This window comes from Exserohilum turcica, assembly GCF_000359705.1.
Source record: "Exserohilum turcica Et28A unplaced genomic scaffold SETTUscaffold_9, whole genome shotgun sequence".
NCBI lineage: Eukaryota > Fungi > Ascomycota > Dothideomycetes > Pleosporales > Pleosporaceae > Exserohilum > Exserohilum turcicum.
Window position 1 is genome coordinate 1565267 of NW_007360310.1, and position 13885 is coordinate 1579151.

A 13885-nucleotide genomic window follows, 5' to 3' on the forward strand; every position below is an offset into this window, starting at 1 on the left:
TTACTATGGCTGATGTCAACTGGGTCAGCCCCTTTTTTATCTTCCCAACGCATCTTGTAGATCCAATCAATACGACAACCAACACCATCTTCGAGTGTCATAGTTACAACCAGCTCCTCTCCATTCTTCAGCTGAACGCCGTTGAGGAAATAATTATGACAATACTGCTCAAGCCCCCGACGATAAAAGTCTTGAGTTGGGTTATGGCCTGTAAAGAGATTATTGCGAGGGAAGGCACAAGATATATCTACATCATCACGGCTGAACAGATGAGGCGTAGACAGTGCCTTTGCAAGTGTCAATGCAGCAGTTGCCAGAAATGTACCTAGAACTGGAACAACGTGTACCATGGTGGCAGCAGAGGTGCGAAATAAACATTCACAATAGTGCGAAGTTATAAAAAATACAGGATAATATGTATATGTAGTTCAACCAAGAGCACAGCATATTGGGTTACTTATAGGTTTAAATCACTCGTAAAAGTCATTAGAGTGATCATCCGGAATGGCTTAAGCAAGCGGTAATAAGCAGCTTAAGCACACGTTGCTAGGACACCGATCTGTTCACTTGTGCACGGGCCTTGCAACACCAACGTGATAATTTCAGATTCATTAGTTACTTCCTTAACAACATGCACCTACACCAATATATAAATAGCTTCCCTTTCTAATTAAGATTAACCAAATCGAGTGCGTTTATGTGCATTATCACAAGCATTTCTTGGATCTTGACAGTTAGTTATCTACGATTATCCTCTTGGAACCTGTTCTTCCTCAGATGCCTATAGAAACATGTGCTCTTGGTACAAAACTTGCGTCTGCACTGGCAGGAAATAACCAAAAAACGAAAGCAAGAGATATTAGAGGCCATTTAGCGGGATTGAACTCAGGTTAGCAAGATTCGCTCCGACGTAGTTACACTAGCACTGCAAGTTACGGTGCTATACGAGCGGACCGGGCGGCTAGAGAATGCGATGGAAATATTCATTAACTATTCTATAGCAGACATCGAGCGCTAAGCCATATACAGAGGGTGAGACTGTTCAAAAACAATGCGCAGCTGTGCGCAGGGGTGAAGCCTTAATCGCTAACTTAATCACAGTACATAGCACACGGGCATGTATTCCTGTTAGCCATGGGGCTTACTATCGCACTGACGTTACAGTCCTTAGAAAATTGTAAACTGCTCACTCAAACTGATGACGCTCATAAGCAGTAACTACCTAGCAGTTGGAAAGATGCGACGCTAGACGCTGTGCCACGATCTTCCCGACCGTGCCACGGCCACATGGCTGTTCAGAGATGAATTCAGCCTCTGTTCGGGCCATAGAGCTCGTCTCTCCGTCTTGCCCTGTCATTCTCGTCAGACCCCTAGGTTGGCCCATCCCTGTGTGATCCGGCAGTGCCACCGATGCCGCAAGCGAAAAGATACGAAGAACACAATGGGAACTTATAGCGTTTCGACCCATGCATATAGATAAAGTGTTTAAGCGGCCCCTTGACACTTACATGTAGAGACCAATCAGATGTGAGTCGCATGATCTAATCTGCTGATCTGTAAGTCTTGGAGCTACAAAGATCTGTTAGTCTGTAGGATGATTGCTGTGCAGCGCTTCGGCTGCGATCCTCCAAACTACTTACGTACTGGTTCTTGCGTGGAAGCACTTTCAGCGACCGTATGTAACATGGTGTGTATGCATATACATACATTAACTAGCGATGCGGCTTTAACAACCTCACCTCACAGCCACGCATAGTTAGTGCAGCAGCATCAGCCGTAGCCAGAAACAAATATTGCCGTCTCTCGTTCTGCGCCAAACCGTGTCGAAAATGGAGCATCACAGAGACATCGTAGAAGCAGTGCGCTCTCGCGTCCAACACTTTTACGCCACAAAAGCAGGTTTCCGTATCTATCACGGCAGCACAAACAGCACACGGCACGCAGATTTCGATCGCAATGCTATTGTGGACGTCAGCATCCTCGATCAAGTCATCTCCATCAACCATGACACCAAAACCGCCCTGGTCGAACCCAACGTCCCCATGGACGTCCTCGTCCAGGAAACCATGAAAGCCGGCTTACTTCCACCCGTTGTCATGGAATTTCCAGGCATCACCGTCGGCGGAGGCTTCGTCGGGACCGCCGGCGAAAGTAGCAGCTTCAAGTACGGCTTCTTCGACCGGACCGTGCTAAGCGCTGAAGTTGTGCTTGCAGACGGCACGCTCGTGACCGCATCTGCCAGCCAGAACACCGACTTGTTTGAAGGACTCCGAGGCAGTTTCGGGACCCTGGGCGTACTGACAATGGTGGAGATGCAATTGATTCCACTGAGACAGATGGTCGAAGTGACATACCATCCCACGTTCTCGTTTGAAAATGCAACAGGAACGATGAAGTATCACGTGAGCGACGCACGGAACGACTACATCGACGGCATCATATTTTCAAAAGGCACGGGCGTCGTTGTCACAGGTCGACTCATCGATACGCCTATCTCTACGTCTTCCCGTCTTCCCGTACAACGCTTCTCCAGGCCGTGGGACGAGTGGTTTTGGATCCACGCGCGAACCGCCTCGTCCCGCGGCATCGTTACTAAAGAACTGGTGCCTATCCAAGACTACCTCTTCCGGTACGACCGCGGCGCCTTCTGGATGTGCATGTACGCCTACAGGTACTTCATGGTGCCGTTTACGTGGATGACGCGCTTCCTGTCCGATTACTTCATGCACACACGCATCATGTATCATGCCTTGCATACGTCGGGACATACAGATCGCTACATCATTCATGACATTGCGTTTCCAGCCAACAATGCTACGCCATTTCTTGAGTATGCCGACGAGGCGTTTAGCTTGTATCCTATTTGGCTGTGTCCACTGCGCCGAGATGGCAGGAGCTCAATGGGGCATGCGAAGCTGTTTAGTGGGCTGGTTGGCGGTAAGCCAGTAGACGGGTGTGAGGGTGAGGGTATTAGTGTTGGGCTGTGGGGTCCATATCCATCAAACGAAGGAGAGTTCGTCCGTGCGAACCGTGACATCGAAGCGAAGATGCGGGAGCTGGGCGGTTTGAAATGGCTCTATTCGCGCGTATTTTACAGTGAAGATGAGTGGTGGCAAGTCTACGACAAGCACGGGTATGACGAGCTCCGTCGGAAATACCACGCCACGTCTCTACCTTCAATATGGGACAAGGTCAAGGACCGGGGGCGGAGGCAAGACTTCGGCACGGGAGTCAAGGGCTTGTTGAAGAGACTTGTGAAAAGCAATGCGTTCTTATCCGGTCTCTATGGTATATACAAAGCGGTGAAGGGCGGCGACTACATGCTGAAGAAGCAGAAAGCCGCTTGAGGCCCGGCAACATATAGGCGCATACGTGTATGTAAGACATAATGAAGGGGCTAGATAATTCCTAGTTAGATAGGGGTAGATTAACTTGCAAGGACGAAATACACGCTATCCTAAGAAACAATAATTCTGTTTCACATAATATGTAGAGAGCAAAGCGCCTTCTCATATAGCCTATTTATCATAGATCTTCTTTCGCTATTTCCCTGCGCATTATTTTGAAAACGGATGGTTAATAACCTACTACCACCTGGCGGCGCTCCTTCTTCCATATGCATAAGTACAGCCAGTATATGGTGGGCATGCAGCATCATCTACTAGAACTCCAATCGCACTCGATCTGCTCTATCACTTATTCAACAAAACTATCAATCACTTAAGTTTCTAACATAAGGTATTTCATATCGTACCTAACTATTTAAAACCTTGATACCTATAATCTACACATTCGTAATTCTAAACTCGCTCACACCCTCGACACTACGGACAGTCCTCTCACCATCTTTCCTGCAATGACACCAACCCCACTATCTCTATTGTCTCCTAATACTAACTAACTAACTACTGCTTCTTCTACTCACTATTGCTGCTATCCCTACTGCTTGCCACCTTATAGTTCCACTATGCCGTCACTAGTAGTTTATGATAAATGTTTCACAAACATGTTCTTAGTAGGACTGCCCAGCCAGCCGCGTTCGCAGCGATCAGTGTCACCCACTCGCGATTCACTGCCCACTCGTGATTCACTTGCTAAATAGCCTTCAGTCTACCTCTTCTCTCTGACCCTGTTACGATAAGCTGCGTCTTGGTCCTGCCCATTATGAAGCGGGCTTCATCTTTATCTGCTCTACTAGTTCAAACCTCTGCTATCATATGCATGCTACTAGGGTTCTATACGGTTGGGTAGTTCCTTATATATGTTTCTTGTCTGTACCGCTGAAGCTTCCTCTACCATATGTGTGTTGCTTGTATCTACCACGAAGGCTTCCTCTGCCTCTTGCACAGCACGTTGGCGCTTCCTGTGCTTTCCTTTGTCTAATGGATAGGAGGCTCTCCTGGCTCTCGAAATCCTACACCTCCTACCATTGCGTTCTCCTCAACTTCGGCCCAGTATGCCTCCTCTTCGGTCTTATCTAGGATATAGTTAGAGCTGAGTATTAGTTATTTAGTAGTTCAGGGGATAGGCCAACCGCAATATACCGCTATGCATCGCATCACATAGAGCGGGGCATCCTCCGAGGGACTCTGAGGGCACACCACATCCTCATCTATCATACGTTCGTGCACCGTGCACCAGTTGAAATGATTTCTACGAAAACAAGTCTTGCTAATACGCCCGGCGCATTCAGGGCTAACGTAGTAAGCAATTATACGTATCAATAAGGTTAACTAACCATGGTCTGGTCTCTTCATAGCAATCTTCGATTTGATCTAAAGCTCTTCCGGATACTTTATCGTTAGCTTATATTCCCACTCTTCATGTTCGTTCTTCTTAGCAAAATTAATTTTTATAAACTGACTTCTGGAATATACAAAGGTCTTGTTATCCTCTCTAATAAAGCAGCTATGTCCCTTAAAATTTTGGCCATAGTTATTGCTCTGTAAGGCGTTGGTATTGGTCTCTAAATGCAGGCAGCTTTTCTCATAGGTTTTTAGGTTAATATTAGGTCCTGTAAAGTATATGTCTGGCCCTGACTTGCAAGCTACGTCGCTATTCTTTAAGATAAAGAATTCGTTATATTTACTCTGATTCTTTGTTGAAACCTGCTGACACTTCTCGAAGACATTCTTAAAGCTATTGTTCTACCGGATCGTTGTTAGATAGATACTGCGAGGTCTTTTTGTCACTAGTTGTAGCTGATGGTTTTTAGTGTCCATTGCATATGCAACAACGTCGCCCGTAAGGTTAAGTTAGATAGCTTCTTATTGAACACACCCTGTTGTATACCTTACGACTGCTTCCTGGAGCGTAACTCGTTATATACTTAGATCTCTATTACTAGTAAATATGTAATGTGCATCCCTGCGTACTGGCACAGCTGGTGTGGTGGAACACTACCTCTTAAGTAGATAGATACAAGCAGAATCACTTATAGAAATAATTTTAAAATCTCTGGTTGTTTTTACTTGTATATATCTTACACACAGCTAATGCTTAGATAGAAAAATACGTAGTGGTGTGGCTTTATGTTGTTAATACGCCAGTGGTGATATTTTGTGCCTCAACTAGCACCTCAGCCTACGCAACTGTTTTAATTAGTCTGAATCTTGTTGTTGGTGATCTTGGGCGATGCTCTAGGTATCGTAGTTTCAGAGCTATGATTGTGATTAGAAAGTTTCTCCGTCGCTAGAGCGATTGGCAAGATCCCCTATGAGAAGTTAGCGCAACAAGCCTAGCTTTGTCATTTGTAATGAATAACTATCCGCGTGGCTTTTTCCTTAGACAGTCATGTGACCGTTGCTTCGGGTACTTTCCATCAGTCTTTGTTCTATTATTAGCACAACATGAGGAACACCCACCACTGGGATATACGATCAGTTGAGGTAGCTGTGGTGTGCTTGTATACTACAGCAACTATGGACCCCGCCAGCCAGGCACTACTAGCCTTAGTTGCCTCCCAACGTGCGCAAGAGCATCTCTGCTCGAGCTAGATATGGTAACGTTCCTCGCACTACTGTTCATTATCGGTATCGAGGTCGACCCTCGAAGAAGGTCAAACATGGAAATTAGCAATACCTGAGTCATGCTGAGGAGAAAGCGCTTGTTGATTTCCTACTACGTATAAGTGTCAGTGGATCCCTAATCCGTATCAAGTACTTGTACATCCCTACCTCGCCTTCTGCATCGCTCGCCGACGAGTATCGAATCGGCCCGCCGGCCCGTTACACAAGAACTGGCCTCAAAACTTCCGCCGCCGTCACCCCGAGATGAAGTCGAGAAATAACAAAACAATGGCTTGGGAGCGCTACGATAACAATATATATGACAAGGTTGTACGAAGAGGTGTACTTGGTAAAACGCGGAAGTAGGGCAGTGGAGCAAATAGGGAGTTTTACTCGATATGAGTTCGAATCAGTCAAAACCACCCTGGTATGGTAATATTACGCTCTGATAACTGAAGCTCTCGGCTAAGTGTTCTTTTGTTAGACATTACTATTGGTGGGGGCACAATGTATTGAATCTTTCGTCCGATCTTATATTGCACAATCCGGAATTTTGCCACCGCCCCACTGCCCCTACTTCCGCATTTTACCAAGTACGTTAACTACTTAATTGTGTAAAGTATCTTGAATCTGACATTTTTTTTTTGCCGTCCAAAGTCCTGCCTGCACGAAACATGTTTTGTGTCATCCTGATTACGCATAAGGATACTATCGACTAAACGCTAGTTAACTTAGATGTTGATAGTTCACATATTTAAGCTGGCTTTGAAGTTCCACACCGCTAACACCTCCAATCCGAGCATAATCAAAATCATGCTTCTTACTTCCTCCTCGGTCTCTTTTCATAGTTCAACCGTGGTAATATACATTCGATAAGCTGGAAATTGAACCGGCACTATAATGGTATCTCTATCTATTCGTTTCGTCAGTTTAACTGATCTTGTGGCACGATACGTGATCGAGCTCAAAAGATCAGAGGGGCGACCCGCATTCGAGTAAATAGAATAAGCTAATAGATATTCGTTGTGAAGGATTGATTAAAGAAGGTGCCTGTCTACGTACGAAAGGAAATCGCGATGAATACTACGAGCTAGTCACGTGATACTACACCACAGTATCTTCTCTAAAACTTCGACATGTCCGAGCATTATGGCCAGGTTCTCGACAATTCCCACAACTACCGCTACCAGTCCTCCTTGGTAGTAGCCTCGTGGGCTGATTATGCCCCTTGCGTCCCTTAAACTTTGTGACATTTGGTGGTCGACCTCTAGTGCTGGTAGGATGAACAGCTTGAAAAGGCTTCTGTTGTGGTACTGATTGTAGGAATCTAATGAACTCTGAGAAGGACATTTGCTCAAGAGCTTTTGACTCTACAACCTCTTGTTCTGACTGTGATCCAGACATATGCGTATCAGAAGGCATTTCTGGCTGTGGTGGCGGTGTTGGGGTCTGATGGTACGCCCTAGGGTGAGCAATGACTCTCGGCGTGTTTAAGGACAACTGCCCTACTGCCTGAAAAAAGTTCCTATGTCGTTCGGACTTTATCAGGCCTAGAATGTCTTCAATGAATAAGCCGGTTGGGTTCAGGGCTGATCCATCCTCCTCGCATAGGTCTTGTATGAGCTTCGCTGATTTGGAAGCTGCTCCCGGCTTAGTTCTAGGCGGTTTAGAATGCTTGTCCTGTTCCCTTCCTACACAACTCCTATACCCTAGTTGTTGTTCGTCTGCCATATCTGCCACCTTAAAAAGCTAGGACGCAGAGCTTCGCGAACTTAGACTAAGAATATGTCGTATAGCTGTCTGCTTTGCGATCGTGGCAATCTCTAAGCGGTTTGCTTGTGTCCGGCCCCAAAACTTAATTCCACGGATTCGATCAGCGAGTAGTCAATGTCGTAACTCCGTTGAAAGCTGTGGCAACGCGTCGTACGCTCTCAAATCGTCCTGAGACGATGGGCTTGATGATCAAGAATGACCCTGCCTTTTTGCTGAGTTAGTATTGCGTTCTTTTGTGAGATATTGTGGTGTCTACGTAATGTTCGCAATGCCAAGAAAAAGAGGCCATCTTGGTGGTTAAACACAATAGAGGAAATACGTACTGGAATGATATTTGTCTACTCCGTACTCATTGTCATACTCATAGCCGAAAATATGGGTGGAAGGAGGGAATTTTGGAAAGCAAACGCGTCGCGCGTAGGCATGTAGGGGCGCCCGTGTATCTAACAGAGAAAGGAGGTTGGGTGGACGCTGGATTGGGAAAGGTTGCAAGGTAGCGAGATGAGTCGGCAGGGGCAGGTGAAACGCACTATTCCCAAAGGGTCCATAATATCGTTGACTCTTACTCCGTACTGTGTTTCCAACCCATGCTTCATTGCTGCATCAGGTCTACAGCTTTGTTCTGTCGCTTAGCACTGAGACGGTCTTGATGTATCAAGGCGCGCAGAATCAATCTGCCCTCCGCGTGGTCCTCCTTATTATATATATTGAGACCATATTGGTGTGGGAAAGGATACTCATCGCATCAGTGAGCTTTGAGAAAGCTTTTCTCAATAACTCTGTATGGCAAATTGGTGTCGGTAGTGCGTGCTGGTTCTGATTCAAGATTGTTGAGACCATATACGGCCTGGTAGTCCAGCCATCTTTGCTGTTCATTAAGGTTTCACTCACAGCTGAGCATACACAACTTGTCCTTTCGCAATGCAGACGGACCTGGTTTTGGCCCTTCAGGTTTATTTCTGACTTCTATACTGAAGAGTCGTCCATTAGGGTCGAAAAATGTTATATCCCTGCCCTGGGTGTCTTTTACAGTTCGTCTTTTCGTTGGGTTAACGCCAGTTTCCACGTTGTAGCCATCGGGAATTCTAATTGAACCCCCAATGACGTTACAGATGAAATCAGGCACATGCGGTATACTTGAGATGCAGAGAACCGTGAGAAAATATACCAGACCGGTCCGGCAAGCGTTTAGTAGGGATCTCCACCGTGCTAATTCTCAATACCAGCAGATAGCTAGGGGAAGCGAGATAGATCGTTTGATCGTAGAAGTAAAAGGTGTATAGGTCTTGAATCAGTTCCGATCTTTTGCAACGCTGCTCACCATTAGTGGAGAGCTTGTCTTAGTGCGCTGTGCCCTGCTCACTGAATATTGCAATGGTTTAGCCAAACCTAGGCTGGACATGTCGGCGCATTATCATTCCTATCGGGGGGTATGATGGTAAAGATGTATAGACGAACGTGAGATTGCATGTAGTGAAGAGTTAAGAGTAAAGATCTTGAGTAGGAACGGTATAGAGCTCCTGGTGTCAATACTCATAGATTGAACTTTGTGGATGAGAGGCAAGGTGGGATGAATAGATAGTCAGGTAAGTTGCACACATCTAGCCACAAAGGCTCTATGCCTACTGCTATATACCAGAGAGTGTGACCTACTCATTATTGAGCATTGTAGTGCTCCACACTGAGCACTCTCCACTGGTTACCGTATTGTACTCTGATTGGCTATCTTGGTCCTCAGTGAGCGCTATGGGTCCCGCTCGATGATAGTAGTCACGTGACTGTAGCACGGCAGGAAGATTGCGGCACAGTGTTTTAGGTTGAGTCCTCCAACCTGCATATTACCGCCTTGGCGTAACCAGTCTGGGTGTGAGCATGATATTTTCATGGCAGCCCGATTCTGGAATACTCATAGATATGCGGATGCGAATGTCGGGGCACAATGTCGTTCGGCTTATCTCGCTCAGTAGAATCTCTAATGGGGCGGAGAGCCATTGTGACATGGTGAATAGTGTTTGGTTAACGGAAAGTGTGCGAAGCGTGTTGCGATTCTAACTGGTCTAGCGGCGACTAATTTCACTATCTCTTGTCGCCGAAGTATACGTATTGAACTTCTCCTTTGCCTAATGCTTTAGACTTACAGCTCCATAATTCTCGACTATCTCGTTCAGCTTATTACGGGGCTACTTTGCTATCTGATGGGTGTGCTGTGTGGAACGATGGCTCGCGCTAGGTGCATAGAGCGGGATGATTACGCCGCATAAAAGCACCATAGCTTACGGTCAACTGTTATCATTCGCGTCAGGTAATCACGTCAAATTGCGCCACAAATACCACTCTAGACACAGCCAGTCTGATCGCATCCATGGATCATTTTGGTTTGCACACATATGTACGCCATCGCGCAGAAAGGTTTAGGCTAGTGTGTGTACTGCAAGTAGCTGTATAGGTGAGCATCAAAATTCTACAGGCCTCCCGTAGCCTGCGCATGTGCCTAGTTTACAATAGTCGTTACCCACTGACACATTGCGTTTTGGAGTCCTGTATATAGATAGTATTTGACGACCTCTTTCAAACGGATGGAATTGCCTCGCGTGGCAGTATATGCTTCTGATTCTAGATACCCACCAACGACACCTAGCTACCACTTACAATCCCTTTGTAGACTCCCTCGAACTTGTCTCTAGATATGTGCATAGTCGTTGTGCTATGTCGATTTAACCCAGCTGGACGACATCGCCCAAACCGGTTTGACTGGTCTGTCGGGCCCATGCCGGAGCAAGCGCCGCCCTATGAACACGTCGTAGCCTCAGTGGAACCGGATGTGCAATATCCTTACGTCTTCCCTAGGGTGCTATCGGGTCATTGGTACGGAAGGTGCAAGCACGTGTACGTTATAAGCATATGCTACTAGCGAGAGTTATGGGTCACAAACTTACCTGTTGGAACAGCCACAATATTATATCCAGTCTGAAAACGAAAATACAGCATGCTTAGACAAGGTGCCTTTGAGCTTTAGCTGAGGTGCTCACTATGTGTACGCAATATCGCCCACAAAAAAAGAACACTAAGCCTTGTTTACGGCAAATAACGACAAGTTAAAACGCTCTTACATATTTTTTCTCTAGACCGCTGTGAATTATAACAAGAATGGTTACATCTGTGTATCTTCATGCGTGCTAGAAACAGCATGGGAGCACAGTTAAGTTGAATAGATAACAGGTTTCGGTGGAGTGCATGCGCTGGAATCGCATAGAAACGAAGAACAAGTGGTGTGCAGTCATTTCAGCGAAAATTAGACCATGGTATACTACCAATAACTATGCATCGCTAGAAACAAGTGCATCGCCTATTGTGATCACACTAGACACGCTATGTTCACGTTAGCATTTTTTGGAGAGATTATGAGAGTGCTCGGTCATTGCATCAACGAGTAAATAGCAGTGACGATAGTATACAGTGATTAGCAATTGCGGCTTTACCTCTACACATAGCTGCACAACAGTTTTGAGCTGCCTCACCTTCTGTGCACGGCTTAGCGCTAGATATTCGCTGCAGAATAGTCGACGTGATTGGTCAGTTTTCGAGCTGATGATGACCGGACGTTCAAAATGCTACCTGCAGGGGTGAAGCCGCAATCGCTAATCACTGTACTTACATTGCACTTTACACATTTCCCTTACTCTTGACCGAATACTTAATGTTCAGTCCTTCCTTCGAGGGAGCACCGAATCCGAGTTTTTGTTCGCACGCCAGCCTTCTGAATACTCTCTGGTGCCTTCCGCATCTATGTCTTGGACTATGCCTGTTAATGGTTTTGATTGCAATTACTCTGGTGACGGCTTTCTGTGCTCAACGCCTCTCGTTGGAAACCAAACCAAACAGGAGTCTCTGTAAGCGCTCTTACCCAACCTCATATGCTAATAGGCTAGACCCGGGGCTCGTGTCGAAGACGACGACGAAGACAACGCTTAAAGCTCCCCCCATGGGTCCGCCGATATTGGAGGCAGGTCGTAACCTGTAAATTCCCGCCTAGAAGAACAGATTGCAATACACCGTCGCTAAAAACGGGACAAACGGCCAGCGCGAAATCAGGGAAGAGGGAACATCAGTCAACACATGGACAGAGATAAAGTTCTTCTAGGCTATGTTTCTATCACGTCTTGCGCATATTGGCCTCTGCTAGTGCAGAATCTCCACCTGTCCGCTGCACCCATATTGGTTGGGTGACAGTCTCAGATTCCCCCCTGCCAGACTATTGAGTCTGCGAGGCTCTATTTATTCGTGCGTATTTGCTAGTCGATTGACTTCTGATCTCTCTTGTAGAAATACGCCTCAACATAGCATTGAAGAACAGGCGTGTTGTTCTGGAGTAGCTGGTGATCTTGGAGACGCATTTGATGCTTTTTACGGATCATGTTTGACATCTACAACCAGGTCTTATGGAAATCACGCGTTCCTAGACAGCGCCGATGCTCAAGGGCTTGAGGGGCCTTTCCTACACTAACATCTGCCCCTCGATGACCCATTCCGTGCTGCACCATATGGATCCGCGCATAATGCCAACGCCTGGTTGGATGAGTTACTTTCCGATGAAAGCATGAATTGCATGAGTTTCGGGGATCCTTTAGGACCGAGCAAGGTGTATGTACAGCATGCTGCAATCTGTTCAGACCCTAACTCTAGTAACAGAACAGACACGGCATTTGGGAGCCTCTTTGACGTGGCAGACGAACTCGTGAAGATTCCTTCGTCTAATAGAAATGACGGAGAAAGACGCTACGCCGCCGGCTGCTTTGCGAGACAGGGAGTGAAAGCTTCGACAAACGCAAAGGCCAGATATGAGTGCCGGGTATGTCCAGCAGATTCTGGGCGGATACGCGACTTCGCATCACCGCAAAGCCGAAGAAACCATGAAAGGAAATACCATGAGCGGCCCAGAGGCAGGGAAAAATTGAAGAGGGTCGATTTTAAGATGGAACATGCCGGCCAGAAGCGGAAGGAAGAGAAGAAAAGTAAGTTGTTTCAAGAAATAGCTGAGAAGCTAGAGGAGCTACAAAATTGCTGAAAGAGGATAATGAAAGCATGTACAGATCATCAGCCATTGTGTAGGTGAAAGACCTGTTTCTTAGCAGATAAATGATAGTGCCTTCCAGTATAAGAAGCAGCAGTACCAGGAGACGATAGAGATAGTGGGGTTGGTGTCAGTGCAGGAAAGATGGTGAGAGGATTGTCAATAGTGCCGAGGGTGTAGGCGGGTTTAGAAGCACGAATGTGTTGATTATGGGTGTGGAGGTTTTGAATAGTTAGGTATAATATAAATACCCGGTGTCAGAAACTTAAGTGATTGGTTTTGGCGAATGAGTGATAGAGCAGATCGAGTGCGATTGTAGTCCTAGTAGATAATGCTCAGTGCCCACCACATACTGGCTGTACTTGTGCATATAGAAGGAGGAGCGCTGCCGGGTGATAGCGGGTTAACTACTAACCGTCCGTTTTCAAAATGATGCGAAGGGGAATAGCGAAAGATGATTCATGATAAATAGGCTGTATAAGAAGGCACTTTACTCTCTACACATTATGTGAAATAATGTCCATCCTGAGACCCGGGACGCACCCCGAGACGAGACGGTTTTGCACTTCGGACCTTCGGAAAATCGAACGCGCAAACCGATAAAACTGTAGTGAATATATATAGACCTATACTATTGCTGCTGCAGCAGGACAGCCTCCTAACAAGATCTCTCCAAAATTGAACATGTCGCTGATCTTTTCCTCAAGGCGGTCTGTCCCCTCTTTACTATTTGACTCCTGCCCAAACGCGACTTTACATCTCTATCACATATTCGGACGTCTGAAAAAGCAGCGCTGGCACCAAAGATAGTTTTCCTAGGGTTAGGCACTGCTCAGTCGTCGAGATTGTGGATACCGGCAGTTTCGCCGTACGGAGAAGGTGATGCATAGAAGCCTCCCTGAGTGGCGAGATGCATTTGACTCTGTTAGAATGATAACGTAACATCTTAATAAATTCCTGCGCTATTCCTACTGCTCTATGCGTCTAAAAATAAGTGTGGCGCGTGTTGTGGGTCTTGGAACGAGAACGAATC

General features: G+C 46.3%; 2 protein-coding genes across 2 annotated transcripts in view; one reads left to right on the top strand and one right to left on the bottom strand.

Annotated features, from left to right (window-relative positions):
• Nucleotides 1–350, bottom strand: part of SETTUDRAFT_158042 (uncharacterized protein) — a gene marked incomplete at both ends in the record, with an annotated part of 1879 nt that extends 1529 nt beyond the window's left edge. The window contains one exon of the mRNA XM_008033436.1: nucleotides 227–350. Coding sequence (XP_008031627.1) covers nucleotides 227–350 — 124 coding nt within the window. The remainder of the gene's footprint in view (nucleotides 1–226) is intronic.
• A 1479-nt stretch (nucleotides 351–1829) lies between these two features.
• SETTUDRAFT_100448 (uncharacterized protein) lies at nucleotides 1830–3347 on the top strand (the record flags this gene model as incomplete). Its single annotated transcript, XM_008033437.1, has 1 exon — nucleotides 1830–3347. One exon carries the CDS (start codon nucleotides 1830–1832, stop codon nucleotides 3345–3347), a length of 1518 nt encoding a protein of 505 aa, XP_008031628.1.
• Between the last annotated feature and the right edge of the window lie 10538 nt (nucleotides 3348–13885).